The sequence below is a fragment of the Globicephala melas genome, chromosome 15 (genome assembly GCF_963455315.2).
Source record: "Globicephala melas chromosome 15, mGloMel1.2, whole genome shotgun sequence".
Classification (NCBI taxonomy): Eukaryota; Metazoa; Chordata; class Mammalia; order Artiodactyla; family Delphinidae; genus Globicephala; species Globicephala melas.
Window position 1 is genome coordinate 60,596,702 of NC_083328.1, and position 17,136 is coordinate 60,613,837.

The following is a 17,136-nucleotide window of genomic DNA, read 5'->3' on the forward strand; positions in this document are numbered from 1 at the left end:
CCCCACAGGACCCCTTCCCCACAGCAGACCCTCGAACTTCTCCATCCTCTGCCTGAGGAAGGTTGGCTCCACTGTGACACCCCTGCCCCTTAGTCACTCCCTCCAGCAAAAACGCCCAGGCCAAGCCTGTGCAGACAGAGATCTGCCCTTGGTGCACGGCCACATGGCACTGAACACCCAGAGCCAGGGCTGCGGGTGCATCCCTGGCACCTCCTGGGCCATCCCTGCTTTCCTGAAGTGACAGCCCAACAAAGCCCTGTGGAGGGCGCCCCCTGCTGCAGACAGCGTGGCATTGCTGGGGGACCTAGGAGGACAAACTTTTAACTAGGGGGTTAGACACTTCAGATAAATTCCAGGCCCCTTTTCCCCACCCTGCCCCAGCCTCCTGCTTGATCAGCTGAGAAGGCAGAGGCCCAAGCTACGCTCAAGCTCCCGCGGTCACTGTCAGGTGAGTACCGCGTGGTTCCTGGTGGCGCCCAGGTGCCCAAGCGGCTCTGCACCTGTAACCTGAGTGGGTGGGGGAGGGGCGGCCACTGTGAGCCCTGACCGCCTCCCAGGCCACCCCCTCCCCCAGGCCAGGGTCGCGCACGACCCCACCCCCACCCTCCCAGCCGGCAGATTATGAAGATTTAGTTCCTGGTGCTGGGCACTGGGCACGCGCACCTCCGAGCGTCCCCATGGTGACCAAGCGGCTCTAGCTCGCCAACCAATCACTGGCCTCCCGGCTGCCCAGGGGCGGGGCCGGGCTGCCCATCAAGCAGCCAGGGCCCAGGGCAGAGGGGGATGGGAAAGGCCTTCGCGCCATGGCACCCCTCCCCCTCGGCTGCCGCAGGTCCCCTGGGCCAGGATGCCCCTCCTTCTGCCCCTCTTCCTCTGGGCAGTCACTGCTCTCTCCATCCTCCTGCAGGGCAGCTCCAGGCTCTACTTAAAGCCACCCCAAAGATCCCCCCCGCCTTGCTCAGCTACATCCCACAGTCCCCAGGCTAGCCGCCCTGCTACCTCTGGAACCTCACTGCCCATCCCCTCCTCCTCAATCACAGATGGGTCTGGTTTTCTTCTGGCAGTGTCTCCAGCGACCAACCTAGATATTTGTAGAGTGAGTAGTATTTACTGAGCACCTACTGCGTGCTGGCTCTGTCCCAGGCTGAGAAACAAAGTAGTGACTATGACCCAGATGCCAGCCCTCCTGGGGGGACAGACGCACATTACTGAAACACACAGAGAGTGAATGGGCCACCAACTTGCCAAACCACATCCAACCCAGCCCCACCCCATCCAGCCTCCTTGGCCGACCTCCCCCTTCAGCACCCCAGCTCCCCTCGGTCACCCCACCCTTTCCCAGCACCAGTCTAATGATCACTCCCCTGTTCCCTAACCTTCCTGCTCCCCACAGCCTGCCCAAGAAGAGTCGGCAAGAGTGCCGGGTGTGTTCTTGGTCCCATGATCTCTGCAGCCTCCCCCAGCCCAGGTCCCACTATCCTGGGCCACTTCTGAAGCCTCACACCTCCAGGCCTCTGCTTGGGCTCTGCTGCCTGCCTGCCGTGTTGCTTCCAGCTCAGTAAATGTCAGTCCACCTTCAAGACCTGGCTCAATGCTACCTTCTCAGAGCAGGCCTCCTTCCTCCGCTGTCCCTAGGAAGGAGGTACTCAAGAGCTCCGAGCCCAGCCTGGTACCCATCCTTCCGAGGGATACTTCATGCCTCCTTCAGCGGCTCAGGGTCAGTCCTGAGAGCTGCCGACCTCCCCACCAGGGCTGGGCCCGTTGCCAGAGAAGCCCCAGAACCCGGGATTCAGAAGTCTCTGCCAGGGTCAAGGAGCTGAAGGGCAAGGATTGACACCCATCCTGGCCAACTGTCTGAGCTCCTCTGAGCTCTGGCCGGTGCCCATTCTCAGCTCACCTTGCACGTGTGACTTCACATCCTGGCACCACCCCCAAAAGGCCACTTGCTTGACCTCAGAGGGCCTTGTCTTCCTCCTCTGGAAGGAGGGGTTACTAGGAGGGTCAATGGGCACCACACCAAGCACAGAGAGAGCCAACTGTCACTATGCTCAGCACGGGCGTCAGGCCGACGGCCTCCTGCAGCATCACACCAGGAACGGGCCCAGAGGTGGCACCCTGACTGCCTGCCTCCCGGCCAGATTCCCTCCAGGGAGGATGGACCCTCTTGCCCTGTGCATCTCCAGGCATGAGCATGAAGGAGGCTCAGGTGCTGTGAGGACACACGCACGTGGGTGTGAGTGTGTGCACGGGTGCGTGTGTGTGTTCCCAGGGCCCTCCAGCTCAGGAGCCCAGGGTGCTGGCCCAGACTCTTGAGCTGCCAACACCCTCACCCCAGGGCTGTGCACCTCAGGCACTGGCTCCAATGGTGGCACGGCCCCTCCGAGTAGGCAGATGCCGCCTCAGTCTGATAGGGGAAGTGGCTGGGCAGATGAGACCCAAGAGGCCAGGAGCCCTGACCTCCTGTAGCTGTGCATTCCAAGTTTTTAGAAGAAACTGGAAATATGCACCATTATGTAAATGTCCAGATTTTTAAATACTGGTGACTGACTTACATTGTTCACATTCTGAAAAACCTTACTGGACAAACGGACAAACAAAACGTGGTCTATCTATGCAATGAAATACTATTCAGCCATAAAAAGTAATGAAACTCTGATACATGCTATAACATGGATGAACTGTGGAAACGTTACGCTAAGTGAAATAAGTCAGAAGCAACAGGACGGATACTGAATGAGGACACTTACATGCAATATCTAGAACAGTCATGTTCAGAGGGACTGAAAGTATATGAGGGGACACCAGGGACTGGGGGAGGGCGGAATGGGGAGTTATTGCTTAATGGTTACAGAGTTTCTGTTTAGAGTAATGAAAACTCTGTTTTGGAAATAACGTGTGCTGGTTGCACAACATCGTCAATGTACCGCTGCCGCGTTGTACACTTAAAAATGGTTAAATGGCAAATTTTATGTTTTACAAAATTTTTCACCACAAAAAATTCCCCCAAAACAAAGCAAAGCAAAAGTCCTTGAGTAGGCCAGCGGGCTCCAGTTTACAAGCTCCATTTGCTGCCGCCGCATGTATCCACGGGCCAAGCCTCTCGCGCCTCCACTCTGCATCTGGGGTCAGGGAGACCCAGTGACACACACAGAGCCCTCCTCTGGGGCATAGGTGAGTCACAAGTGCCTCCCCCCGCCCCCAACATGCCGCCCTTAACCTGCTCATGGGCTGCCTGCAACCTGGGGTCCACTTCCAGCCGACGAGGGAGGCCATGGGCTTTAGGCAGAATGCAGCGGGGCTGTGTATCCTTGAAGACACCCCTTCGCCTCCTTTCAAAGTGGGTGCCATGTCAGTAGACAGCACCCGGCACAAAGCACCCCGATTCCCTGCCCCCGCCCAGGCCTTCTCACTTCGTAACGCACATACTTCCCGAGCGTGGCTTTTCCAGGCTGGACTGTGGGCTTCCGGGGGCCCCGTGGAGCCCAGCTCGGTGCCAAATCTGAGGTGGGCACGGTAAAGGGAGGTGGGAGAGGGACAGGGCCGGGAAGATGCTGTTCCTGCCCTCGTCCCTTCCTTTCTCGAACACTTACTGGGTGTCAGGCCTGTGTGGGGCACTGGGGACACTGAGGTGAAAAGATGGGGGTGGTCACTGTCCTGGAGCTCACGCTCTAGGGAGCAAAAAACCAAACATAAGGTTCTAGAGGACGCTGGGCTCTGGAGAGAGCCTTGGAGTTTCTCGCCCCTCCTGTCCCCCCACCTCCCCCTGCAACCCCTTCCTCCTCTGGGAAGCCCCCTCTGACTGCAGCGGCCATCGAGGCCCCAGTTCTGGACCACCCGCTGCGGGTCTCACCCCAGGGAGGGTGGAGCTAGGGTGGCTGCTAGGCAGGTGGGAGGCAGGGCAGGCTTTCTGGGAGAAGCCTCCAAGGAAAATGCTGAGAAAGCCCTGGGGCAAGGGCTGAAGCCCCCTGACCAAAGCAGGGCAGAGGGCTGCTGAGGAGAAGAAAAGCAGCTGCATCTGTCCAGAGGCCCCGAGGCAGCGGCTGCATCTGTCCAGAGGCCCCCGAGGCAGTGGTGATGACCCGGCCCCAGTCCACGGACTGAGTTCAAACCCCCAAGTTGAAGCCAAACTCTCCCCAGGCCCACTGGGCCCTGCTGGCAGCCCCCCACCCCCGCTGTCACCCGCTCTGGCTGTGTGCCCTGGCCTCTGCCCTTGTTCCCTCTTCTCGGGACACTGTGAGTTCCCTTCCCTCCAGGGCTTTGCTGAAAGGTCACCTTCCCAGTAAGACCTCCCTGCCCCCACTCTGACACACTGACCCCTTTACCCGTTTTTTTCAGAGTGTTTATCACCTTCTCACATATTATGTCTATGGTCTGTGCCCAGCGCCCCGGTAAGCTGCCCCGGATCGTTCCTGCCTCTCCAGAAACCACACCCCTTCCTCTGGTGAGGGCACCCCGAGTCTTCCAGGGTGAGCATGTGTCCCAGGCCCGGCCAGTCAGCACAGCCCATCACAGCGATCCCTGGTGGGCATGTGACCAAGCTCGACCCATGAAAGTCAGTCCAGGGGCTTTTGCAGGAACAACTGGGGAGAAGTACCCTCCCCTCACCACAGGGGCCGCTGAGCCCACTCAGCAGGGAGGCCCTCACCCGGAAGGCAGGGCTGACAAGCTGGCACAGACAAATCCCCCCTAAATCCGTCCGTGCCCAAAAGCCAAAGGAGGCCCTAGACTTTCTGGTTACAGGAGTCAATGATTTCCTCAACCGCTAAAGCTGGCCGGAGGCAGGTTGCATCACGTGTGCCTGGTTTGGTCTCTGAGTAATCCACGGTCCTGCCCCCGGGAGCGCCCGAGGGAATGCAGCCTCCACTGGCCCTCTCCTCACTGTGGGCCACCCCAACCCCAGGAGGGGCTGGCTGCAGGGCCCGCCCTCCCCCAGCGCCCGGCACAGCCCTGGCCCAGAGACCTGCCTGTCACCGTGTGGGCAAAGAAGAAAGAGGGAGAAACATCAACATCCCAGGCTGGGGCACGCTGGGCTCTGATCCATTCCTAGTTCTCTCCTCCTCCCGACCCTCTCCAAAAAAATGTGACTTAAGGGAGTCACGCACGCAAACCCTTGCCCGAGGAGCAGGGCTGGGGGAGCAGGTGCGCGGCCTCGCCGTCTCCCGACCTTGGGCACAGCCTGCCTCCCTGGCTCCTCTTATCTGCAGTCTAGGGAGTTGCCGCTGACGCCCTCTTGGGCTCTGACACTTTATGATCCTGTGAAAGAACCCAGCTGGCCCCATGGGCACCAAGGGCCCAGTACACGGAGTGCAGGAGTTGGGCCTGCCGGGGGTGCAGGCCTCCAGGCACGGGACACGGAGCTGGAAGTGACCCTCTTGTCTCCACCTGGTCCTTATCTGTGCAGCCGTGCCAGGAGGCCCCTCCAGGGTGGGCACCCCACCCACGGCCGGCCAGCCAGAGCCCCGAACAATGCCAGCAGGACAGGACGGCCCCCAGCCTGTGACTGCAGTGACAGGGACAAGTGCAGTGCGGGGCCACAGGGAAGCGGCGGGAATGCACCCCTCCCAAGCATTTCCACAAAACCAGGCCTCCCTGGCTCCGGCGAAGGGCAGCTCCCCGGTCTGGGCAGGACGCAGGGCCCACCACCTGTGCCCGGAATGCCTATGGGCAGGGGAGGACTGCGTGCCCATCTATGTAACGTGGGGCAATGCACTGCTATTCAAATGGGGGAATTAGTGATGAATGGGGGAAATTGTTCCTCCTTCTGTCCAGTCTCCAGAAGGAGACAAAAACCCCTTTTACCTCGGCAAACAATGCCCTTATGTGGGCGCCAGCACCCCGCAGTCCGCACAAGCCCGGCTCTGTGCGAGCCGCCAATCGCCACACCAGGCTCTGGGGCCACAGCCGGTGGCGCCCTCTCCCAGGGGCGACCCTCACAGGCTCCCGAGAAGGGCTGGGCAAGAGCGCGAAGGTCCACCGGCCCTGGGACCACAGGCCGGGCCCCACCAGCCCAGAGTGCCCACCTCAGGCTGCCCGCTGTGGCCAGAGGTGCGGCTGGGCTGCCGCAGGAAGCGCCCCCTCCTGGCGGGCTTCCAGGCAGGGGAGAGGAGGGGGCGTCGATAATTCACACACACAGGACACAGCCCGGAGGAGGCGGGGAGGGGAGAGCGCTGGAGCCGCAGCCCCACCGCGGCCCGGCGGCCCCCAGGATGTGGAAGAGCCAGCCCCGCCTCCCCCCTGCCACGTGGCTTCGGGCTGCAGTCCGGGGGCCCTGACTCTGCGCTGAATTTGGGGTGCGCGCTTCGCCAGGGCTGGCCTCCGCTCTGACAAAGGCCAGTGGCCAGGCTGTGTTGACATGATGCCTAGTTCCCAGGAGCACCCGGCTCCTGGCAGGCTTACCCGGCTCTTCCTCCCGGAAGAGGGCCCTGGGGTCAAACGGGGGACACCGAGGAGTTGGGTGAGGCGGCGTCACTGGGACCCCACCATCCTGGGCGGTGGGGCCACGCCGGGCATCTGCCCCACAGTCTGCCTTTGGACCCCGCTGCCCGCCTAGCTGCCCCTCCTGAGCGCCACCCCGCTCCATCCCTGTGGCTCCCAAGGCCTGGCCCGGCCCCTGCTCCCCATCCCAGCTCCACTCCTGCCCCCAACACCCCCAGCACCTCTACTCCACAGCATCCACCTTCCTGCACTTTTATGACTCGTTCCTGAAGGTGGCATCAACACCTGAGCCCTCAGAGTCCAGAGCGGCGCTGTCCAACAGAAACGTAACGCGAGCCACCTACGGAATTGTCAGTTTTCTAGCAGCCACATTAAAAAACGTAAAAAACAAGTGGAATGAATTTTAATAAACTACTTTATTTAACCCAATATATCCAAAATATGATCATTTCAACTAATAATTAATTCCGTGTTAAATGTGAGATACCTTACATCCTTTTTTCATACAAAGCCTTTGAAACTCAGTGTGTATTTTACACGGTACACCTCAATTTGCACGAGCCCTTTTCAATAGCGGTCTGTGGCTCCCACGTTAGCACAGACCCAGATTTTTGTGACTTCCCTCTAAAACTGAAATCATTTTGCTCAGTGCAGGGACCCTGGGGTCTCAGCCCCTAGAGAGGTGTCCAAGTTGCAGATGAGAGTTGGGGTCTTGGGGCAGGTGGCCTGAGCAGGGCTGGTGGCGGGGCACTGGGGGCAGGCGCCGCCTTCGGTGGGGGTGGACACCAAGTATGTGGCAGGCGCCAGGCAGACTCATCGTGCCTGATTTGCACAACCACCCCCCGGAACAGACATCAGGAAGGAACCAGAAGATCCCAGAGGGAAGTCATCGGCTGTCTCACAGTGTGCATGGAAGAGCACAGATGAGCCCCAGTGCCTGATTCCCCAAAGCACCCACCCCTCATGCTCTTTCCTCTTTTGGCCTCCATCTGCCCATCTGTACTATGGGACAGCCCCCACCCCTGCCACTGTCCCACTTTCTGCCGGCCCTCCCCAACATATCCTGGCCCAATGTGCCCCGGGGGAAGACACTCCCAATATGGACTGCCTGGGTCTTTGTCTTCCCAGGCCCGACAGTCTCCCTGGCCCCACCCTCAAGGCCAAACACAGGCAGTGAGCCCTCAATGCTAATTCAGTGTGCAACTCTCTAGCTGAGATGTCCCCTGCACCCCCTCAACCCAACCCCAAAACAAATGAGCGAAAAGAGCCGCTTCGGGCAAGCATGTGTGAATGATTCATGGGGCCGGGCCCTAGCCCCAGAGCCTGTGTGCTTGTGCGTGTGGCTTCTGAGGGCCTGGCAGGCCTTCTGCCAGACGGCTAGGAAGCCCGTCTGGGTTCGGTGCATCCCAGCCCTTAGGTCAGAGTGATCAAGCCAGCGTGGCCCCGGTCACTTCCTGGTTCCTGGGAACGTGGCCTGTGGACAGGCTCCGGTGGCGAAGCCTCTCCGACACACCCCTCCCCCGGCCTCCTCTCCAGCACAGCAGGCCTGCCTCCACAGAGGGGCAAGAGGCTGCTGGGTTTCCACGTGTCCTGGGCTGGGGAGGGGGGCGGGGGGAGCAGGGCTCTGACACCCCGATGGCTCAGCAGGCCTAGGCGAATCTTCCAGGTGTCGGGGGGGATCTCCCTCTCCCTTTCTCAGCAGGTGAACTTTACCTCTAGGGCCCTGGAGCGTGTCCTGCCCTATGCCCCTATGCGTCTGGGGGCCTGTGAGGGCCTAAGACCCTGGCAGCCTGCACAAGGCCAGGGCTGTGCAGGCCTGGCCTGCTCCGGGGATAAAGGGATCTCTCGGTGCTGTCTCCCAGCCTCCCTTACCCCGCAGCGGCAGGAGGCCAGGACAGCCCAGCATTGTCTGTGCCGCCTGCAGCCCAGCTGATGATGGACACTTTCCTGTGACCCGGGCCTGGCAGGGTGGCCCACGGCCAATCCCCGGAAGGGCTTGGGCCCTAGTTCTGGGGTTGGGGGGCGGGGGCAGGAGGCCGCCGCCGCCACTGCCTCTCTCCATCCGGTGTGGATGTTCGGAGCCTTGAATTGGAGCAAATAGCTCCTGCTCTAGAAGGAGGAAGTATGTGACCTGTAGCCAGAAAATAAGGCCCAGACACAGCTTCCAGTCTCACCTGAGAAACGTGGAGTCAGGACCAGACCAGGCGTGGGGGAGAGGAGGCTCAGTTTAAAAGCCCACTGCAGGAAGCCATCCCAGGGAGGCCACTGTGAAGGGGCCACAGTCCCCCCACATGTGACAGTGACCAAGGAGGATGCCCAACGACGAGGGCTGGGTCCACAGTGAGCAGGCTGCAGCAGGCTGTGAAGCCTTGGGGCCCCGGCTGGGGAGACAGCTGCTCCAACCGCAGGGGTGGGCCCGTGGGAGGGTGGGTACCATGCGCACAGAACACGAGAAGTGGCCGCGGCTCGGGTAATGCGGGCGATCGTCTCCGAGCCTGCCTGGCCTGGCCCCAACCCCGCTCGCAGTACAGCCTCTCGGCTCTCCCCTTGCACAAGCAGCTTCCATCCCCGGCCGGGAACACTCCCGTGGCATCCTCAGTGCCCGGCACAGTGGCCAGCACACAGGAGCTAAGCTGCTGCCCGGGCGCCTTCTCCTTGGACAGAAGAGCTAACTTGCAGCTGCCCGTGGGGCTGCCCATCAGTGAGGGAGCCTGGACGGGTCTGGGGTTTGCAGATTAGAGAGCAGGATCCTGGGAGATGTAAGGTCCCCCAACAGGCCCTGGCACACATGGGTGGTGAGTGGGACAGGAACTCAGGAGATGCTAGAGCAAGCTGTGGGTGCCCAAGCCGCGAGCTTTTAAAGAAAGCCGTGGTCAGAACCCCACAGGGCGCAGTGGGCAGAAGGGATCAAGAAAGACCTGGATGGATGAGGAGACAGGACTGGACCGCATGGGGCAGTGAAGGGTCGGGTGGATGGGGTAAAGTGAGGCGGACTCCTGACCCACCTACAGCCCCCTCAGCCTGTGAGTGCCAGTCGGCCACGGACCCCAGCCTCCGGCTCATCAGCAGAGGCTCCTGCAGCTGCCTGGCCACCTGAGAGGAAACGATCCCCTCTCCGGTCACCAGCCTTCCCTGTCCACACACTGTCCAGTCCTCACCCCGCCATCCAGTGACGGGGAGGGACTGGCCCCAGGCCACACAGCAGACAGGCCGCAGAGGCAGAATCTAGCCTGGGCTGGCTCACCGTGGCTGGGGTTAGGGCACACTCCTCCTGCAGACCCACCCTCCGTGGAGACCGGCCCAGGTGGGTGAGGACAGGGGAGGCGGCACTGCTGTAAATACCGAGCCCTGGGCAAGCAAGTCACACACCTGCTCCCCAGGTGACCGCCCCTGCTGCTGCCCAGTTTGCGTGTCTGGGTAGTGGAGCGCCACACCCAAGGGCGGCAAGAGTCAGGAGGCAGGAAGCCTTGGTCTCCTCACAAAGGGCTCCTGAGACACACCAGGATTAATGGCTGCAGTCACGCAGGCCACGCTCCAGACAGCAGCCAGGGATCAGAGGTGAACAACTTGCTTAAGACCCCACTGCAGGACCAGGGCAGGCCAGGACCTGCTCGGGAGAGCCACGGCAAGGTGCCAGGGGCTGCCGGCAGGGGGCCGAGTCCGGGAGAGACCCTGGGCCCACAGAGGCGGCTTCACCTCTCTCCTTCCTCCCGGATCCCCTGCGTGCCAGCCTCTCGCCTGGCCTGGGCCCTCTCTCCTGGCTGAAGCTTGGGGCCACAAGGAGCTTCTGGAGACATGTGACCCAGGAAATCCCCAACGCTGGCATGCAGCATCTCCCTCCCTTCCCAGCCTCCTCCTGACGTTCTGCCCAAGCTTCCCAGGCTGTTGACACCTGCCTGCGACATCACAACGCAGCCTCCTCCGAGAGGCTTCCGCTGGTCCCCCGTCTCTGCCACCAGCTTCTCAAGAGCCGTTTGCCGGGCACCTGCTCTGAGCTGAGGACTGGGGATAAAGCCCAGAAGAGGACACTCGGCCCCGAGGCTGCTCCGTGCCGCACTGTTTGTGACAACAGAAAAGTGGGGGCTGGGATGTCCTTCCCCATGAGTGGCCCAAACATAGGCTCTGGAGTCAGAGACACCCTTGTGGCCACTTGGAGTCCGGGCACGTTACCTCTCCCTCTCCCTCTGCACGTCAGGCCTAGTCACAGCTCTGAGCTCACAGGGTCGCAGCCAACCTGCCACCAGCGCAGAGCTGAGCAAACAGTGGGCTCAGGAATGGGACCTCCAGTCACTGGGGTGACCAGACAACCTTTAAAAATGCCGTATCAGCGATGGGGAGAGACGAGACACCATGTGGGAAAAAACGTGGGTCCAACACTACACGATCCCTCCCCCCCACCTTTTTTTTTTTTTTTTTTAAAGGAAACGACTTCGATTATATACACAGAAAAGACTAAGAAAAACAGCACTGGTAACATTGGTAACTTTGTCATTTTTTTTTTTTTTTTGCTCCTGTTTTTTTTCTGTTTTCTACAATGAATGTAATACTTGTGAAATAAGGTAAAAAATAAGATACGTTTCTTCGAAGACACATCTCCTGCCCTCAGAAAGCTTACAACCTGGCGGGGGTCCCACGTTCTGTGTGCCTGTCCCTCTCCTGCAGGTTCCTTGAAGGGGTGAGGGGTTAACATCCTCCCAGGCCACAGGGCTTGATATTCATGTGACAAGACTGGTGGAGAGCCCTGAAAGAACCAAAGGCTTAAGCCAGGACCCTCAGCGCCTTGGTCCAGCCTCAAGACGTGGTGATGGCCACTGGAGGAGAGACTCCAGACGTCCAGTCTGCAGGCAGAAAGCGCCGGCACCATGTCCCTGGAGGGAGGGAAGCTCCGAGGTCCAGTGGGTCCCAGAGGCCCAAGGCTGGAGGAGCCTCCCATCTGAGAGGCACAAACAAGAGGCCCCCCAGATGCCCCACAGCTCCTGCCCAGCAAACCCCAACGGCCCTGCAGGAAGACAGAAGCAGGACCCCCGGTTCTGCCCTGGCGGTGACTTCCTGTCTGCCCGGAAGGTGAATAATGTCCACTCCCCACCCCCCGCATCCCTTCTGGAGGCCAGGCCTCACATTTTCCGCTCAGGAAGAGGCAGAGCAAGAGGCCTGGTGAAGCACATCAAGGGGAAATGGAAGGAGAGGGCCCTGGCCTGGCCATGCATCTGACATCCAGCAGCCTGCTGGCTCACCTGCCCGGCCTGGGCCCTCTTTCGCTTACTCATTTAACAGACACTCCCCCTCACTTGCTCTGTGCCAGGTGCTATGCTGGGCACCAGGGAACTGGCTCTCAGGGTGCTCAGTCGGTCACTGGGGAAGAGACGGTCATCAAACAGATAATCCCACTGACGGGGCATAACTACAGAGGGATGTGCCGTTTGGTCCTAAGTCAATGCCAGACCACCGTGTCTCTGGACGGAGTCTCCACAGTTGGCTTCTTCCAACTGTCCTCCTCTCCACCCCCTAAATGCAGCTCCTGGGTGTTTTTCCAGGCACCTGTGATGAGACCAGGGCTCTGTGTGGACTCAAAAGAAAGCCCAAAGCCTCAGCTGGAGCTTAGTGGAGGGTCTGGAGGGGACCTGGCTGTACGTGGACTGCAGGCAGTGGTGGGAACAGCCTGGATCACTCAGCCCTGGATCACGACTCAGAGAAGGTAGTGCTCTGAGTTTGGGGGGACAGGCTCCTCTGGTTCCCAGGCTCCCGTGCCCATCTTCCGGGGAACCTCACACACGACCTCGACGCCTGCCAAAGAGGACAGAGGAGGGCAGCAGCCTTGGCAACCCCTCCCGACTCTGGCCAGATCACCCAAGTTCTCTCACTGATCAACAGTTCCCTCCCCTGAGACGGGACAAGAGCCCTGTGCTCACCCGCAGCAGCTCCAGCCGCCAGTGAAGAAGCACCACGGGGCTCCCCGGCCGAAGCAGCCGATGCTGGGATTTCAAGAAGCCAGGAACGGGGCCCGTGAAAGAGACCTGAAGCGAGGCCTCGCAGGCAGTGGCAGGCTCGGGGACAGAAGCACAGCCGCGTTTGTGTTCGTGGCGAGCACACTCCCACAGCTGCTGAACCTCAGACAAGCTCCCAGGAGTGAGAACTGGCCTGGTTCATTCCTGGTCTCAGCCACGGGACCTGCCCTGCCAAGGCCCAGCCCTTACCTGCCTTTGCTAAAATTTGAAAAAGGGGGAGGGAGGAGGAGGTGCTGGAGGAAGAGGAGGGCCCCCGATTCACATCCACCAACAGGTGTGAATCTGTGCAAACTGCCTGGTTTCTTGAAATGCTCTGGCTGTATCCCTGAGCAGCAGGGGTGGGCTGCTGCTCCCTGGCATGGCCTTGGGAGTCCCCACACTTTCTGGCTAAAGGAAAAGACCCAGGTGCTCAGACTGGGGGGTATCCTCGGGAACAAAGGAGCCGACTTGGCGGGGGCAGACCTCTATCCCCTCTGGAGGGTGCGCTCGGGGGTAGGCCTCAATAAGTGTTCGCTCCTTTATTCATTCGGGCAACAAACATTCAGCAGGCCCCTATGACGTGCCAGGCGTGCAGAGTCACCGGGGACAGCAGAGGGCGAGATCCACGTGGTCTGCCCCTTGCGGAGCTCACAGTGGGGGCCTCAGACTGAGGACCCCCGAGGCAGGACCGAGGGCCAGAGACCGAGCGCCAAGCCGTCCTGGGGGTCGGTGGCGTTGGGGAAGCTTCTGGATGAAGGCACAGGAGCAAGGAGTGGAGACCATGGAGGGCTGTGCCTGGACGCACACAGAGCCCCTGCCTGGCCTGTCCCTGCCCAGTCCTTCTTTAACAACAGGGGACATGAGAACACCCTGAAGCCCCCAACGGTCTCCCACCGATTCACTGATGGGAGTGGGATCTCAGCTCACGTCTACACTGCAGGCACCTGCAGAGGGAGGGCTGGAGGGCTGGCCAAGGACTCCAGGCCGGGTCTGCGCCCAGCTTTGGGAGCCCACTGGTCTGGACAGACACGGGAGTCACCACCAGATCTAGGACCAGAAGGGCAGCAGAGACCAAGCCAGCCGGTCTCTCAAAGCCTGCGACCCCCTGCACTGGGTCTGGGTCGGCCTCTGGCCAGCACGTCAACCCACAGCCTCCAGACACAGCCTCTGATGAAATAATTAAATCGATGGTATCGTGGTCAACACCATCCTCCCTGTCTCCAGCTCTGGCTGCCTGCCCTCATAAACACCCTCGTCCCGTCAGCGGGCCAGCCTGCCTCGGCCCCAGCACCCAGTCAGGAGGGACCTGGGCGGCCGGAGGGGTGGGGGACACGTGTGACGACACACACCCGGGTTGGCGCCGCCACCTGGCTCCTGCAGGACGGGCTGCGGGACACACTGACCCCATTAGCCTCCGTGGCTGGGGAAGCCCTGTAAACCCCACAGAAACACTCCCTTCTGCTACCTGATCCTGGAGGCCCCCCCATATCACCACATCTCCCTGGAAAGTGTCTCTGACAGAGCTGAGACACCCCCCACCCCGCCCCCCGCCAAAGGGTGGCTGTAAGCAACAATAACACGAGTTTTCTGAGAATGAGTTGGGGGACTAGGGCGCCCATTCAGTCCTACTACTCTGGGGTTTTTAAAAATAAATGCTCTGGATCCTTCCTGGGAAGGTGTAACCGACAGCCTTGGGCTGAGCTTTGCTGGTGTGGCCCTTGGTGTGGCCTTTGGCTGTGGCCCTCAATCAGCTCAGATGAGGCGGGAGGTCAGCTGCTGGGCACGTCCGGGCCCCAGAGCCCCCCGACAGCATGCGCTGCCCCTGCCCCGCTCCCCACCCGCGGGAACGCTGGAGCTGGAAGGCGGAATTGGTCTGGGAGGCTCGCAGCACAAGGGGGTCCTGCTGACCTCATGTAGCGTCAAGGGACAAAAGCCTTTTCTTTCCCAGCAGCCTCGAACCCCACTCCTCACAGAACCACACCCTGGGCTCCCCAGACCCAGGCGCAGCCACCCCCAGTGGCCTCCGGGCTGGGTCTCCTCCCAGACAAAGCCGGATTCAGGCCTGGGAGGGCTGTGGGGAGGCAGGCACGCGGGTTCCGCCATGGAGACGAACTTTGACCCAAACTGCAAGGCTCCTACTCCTTATTTACTCTTTAAGGCTAGCCCGTTCCACAGAGTTAACATTACACCCCTTTTTAACCCTGCACCTCCCGCCCACATTCCAGGCCCCGACCTTCGACCCCTCCTAATTGCAGCTCTACACCCCAGTTCTCTCCAGCTCATCCCCCACCCCCAAGCACCTCCTCTGGGAGAGCAGAGCCCGGCCCGCCCGGGACGCTGTGACTACAGGTGCCACCCCACGCCCACAAATGCATCTAACTGAGGCAGACACCGGAGTCCCAGAGCCCAGCCCCGGGGCTCAGCGTGGGAGCACCAGAGTGGACCTCTGGGGTCTAACTCTGACCCCAGCGCTCCTACCCCAAGAAAGGAGCCTGTGTTCCAAGAGAGGCAAGAGAAGGCTGGCTGGCAGGCCCTGGCGGGTGACAGCTCCTCACCAGACCACCTCTCATCCCAAGGGCCTGGGCACACACGTGGACAAGCGCACTGCCTGCTCGCTGACCAGGGGAAGGGAAGGGACCCTGTCCTGTAGCCTCACATCCAGGCCACAGAAGCCCAGCTCTTGTTTTCGTTACTGGGCAGCTGGACTGGTCCGGGTCAGGCACACTGTTAACCTTCCCAGACCTGAACCGTGATAACTTCAAAATCCATATCCCACCAGCCCGTGAGCATCAGAGCAAACAGGGAGGACACCATCAGGCTGCCTATCCCCGAAGAGCTCTGAGCCCTTCACCTTTGGGAGGAACAACTGTTCTCCCCGGAACTAGGGGCTGGGGCAGTGGGGCCTGTGGAGACGCTGAGAACACTGGGGGCAGCTGTCAGCCTGGGCCCAGCCGCCCCCAGAGGCTCCAGCCCAGATTCTACCCCTGCCCCCCCTACCCCCCCCCCGGATTCCTAGGACCCTGCAGGCGGGGACACAGCCCCTCCCCCACCAGCCACAAAGGGACACTCACCGTCCTCTTGGCTGTGGAGGTTCTGCGGGCTCCGCATCCTCTCCTCCTGGCTGGGACTCAGGCTGGAGGCCAGGTGTGGGTCAGCTGACATCCATGTGGAGTCGTTCATATCAAAATCTTCACTGCTCACAGAAGTTTCATCCTGATCAGGGACAAAGAAGGTGGGCGTTCAACAGGGACGGGCTCTCTGCAGCCCCTCGGCAGCATTCTGGGAGAACCCCAAGGCCCGTGGGCGTTTGGAGGTGCCCCCAAAGGCCGTAGGGCGCCCCCAAACCTTGCAGTGGGGGCTGGGTTGCTCCCCCTACCCTCCCATGGAAGTGGCTCGGGCTCTGGTTCCTGTCGGAAGCCGGGGCTGAGGGCCGGCGCTGTCTGTAATTGAAGACAATTACGAGGTTTCGCATCCTGTAGGGGCGGATCGCAGGGCCTGGCTCTTACCCCTGTGAGCCAAGGCTGAAGCAACCGCTGTAAACAAGGGCCACTGCTCCCCACTCCCTGCCCACAGCCCGGCGACGAGGGCTCGCTCCACGCAGGGCCAGGCGAGCAGAAGTGGGCAGCAGGACAAGCCGGGCACCACCGAGGCCAGGCTGATCGCGCTCACCACGCCTGCTTCCCGACTCCCGTGGAGCATGCATGGAATTCCTGTCTCCCACTCCCCCAGCCCAGAGGACATTTCTGTCTTCCTCCTTCCTAACCTTTGCTGTGCTTCAAAGATATGCTCTTGGGCGGCTTCCAGAGCTGAAAAGGCCAGCCCCAGAAGTATAGAGAAGGAAGGGGGTGGGGCAGGCGAGGGTTCGGATCAGACCGCAAAGGGGGTTCGGCTCAAGGGCCTGGGGGGCCGCCAGGGCCTTCCAAACAGCCGGAGGGCCTGCTGGAGAGGACCACGCCTGCCTCCTCTCCCCTCGCTGGCTTCAGTGAGCCCTTGGCCAGTCATCCGGGAACCCCCGGGGCGGGGCCCCTTCAACCCAGCCCTCCAGTGGGAAGGGACCCCACCTCCTCCTGGCCCAGCCTCTTTCAGGGGCGGCAAGCAACTGTGCTTGGGAGCTGGCTGCAAAACCAAGAAAGATGACCCAGCGGCTCCCACACCCTGGAGCTCTGGCTTTGCCCCTTCCCCTTCCCCAGCAAGATACAGTGGCCTCTGTGGGCCCCCAGTAAGGACCTCTGGCAGAGCACTACCCCCCAAAGGCCTCCCTCCAGGGGCCCCTCACAGAGGTCTCTTTTACAGCGAGCAAACACACTTCGGTTTGAACTTTCTTCTGCTGCTGTCCGAGGCAGACACATCTGCTCTCCAAGTGCTGGGGAACCAGCCTGGATTATCCTCACTCCCTCCCCCACCGGCCCGGCTGGCAGGGAGTTTCCTGGAATTTATAGCTTCTGTGCAGCACGAGTGTGCACCCTCTGCGGCTGAATCAGGAGGACTCAAGCCCGGCCAGAACGCCAGCTCCGCCCAGCTCAGGGGTCCCCACGCAGCACGCCCAGAGCCTCAGGGGACGGGGACCACATGTGCTCTCGTGCCCTCTCCCCACACACGCACGCACTCTGCTTCCCTCCCACGGGCCGCCCTGCTCCTCATACACAAGGACGCTCACTCACACACTCACTCAGACTGTGTTCTCACACCCGGAGGGAGGAGGGAGAGACACACGTTC

At 61.1% G+C, this 17,136-nt stretch overlaps 1 protein-coding gene across 7 annotated transcripts in view; it reads right to left on the minus strand.

The window, feature by feature from the left end:
• NOL4L (nucleolar protein 4 like) overlaps positions 1-17,136 on the minus strand; it is a 128,954-nt gene that overhangs the window by 13,629 nt on the left and 98,189 nt on the right. For 5 of the 7 annotated variants that reach the window (XR_004034031.3, XM_030830928.3, XM_030830927.3 and 2 more), the window contains one exon: positions 15,491-15,632. Coding sequence is in view for 6 of the 7 variants with exons in the window: in XM_030830928.3 (XP_030686788.1) it covers positions 15,491-15,632 (142 nt within the window). In the remaining variant the exon portion in view is untranslated. Of the gene's footprint in view, positions 1-15,490; positions 15,633-15,925; positions 16,055-16,182; positions 16,301-17,136 lie in introns of those variants that run through there. The other 2 variants (XM_030830930.3, XM_060284455.2) reach the window with 2 other exon arrangements.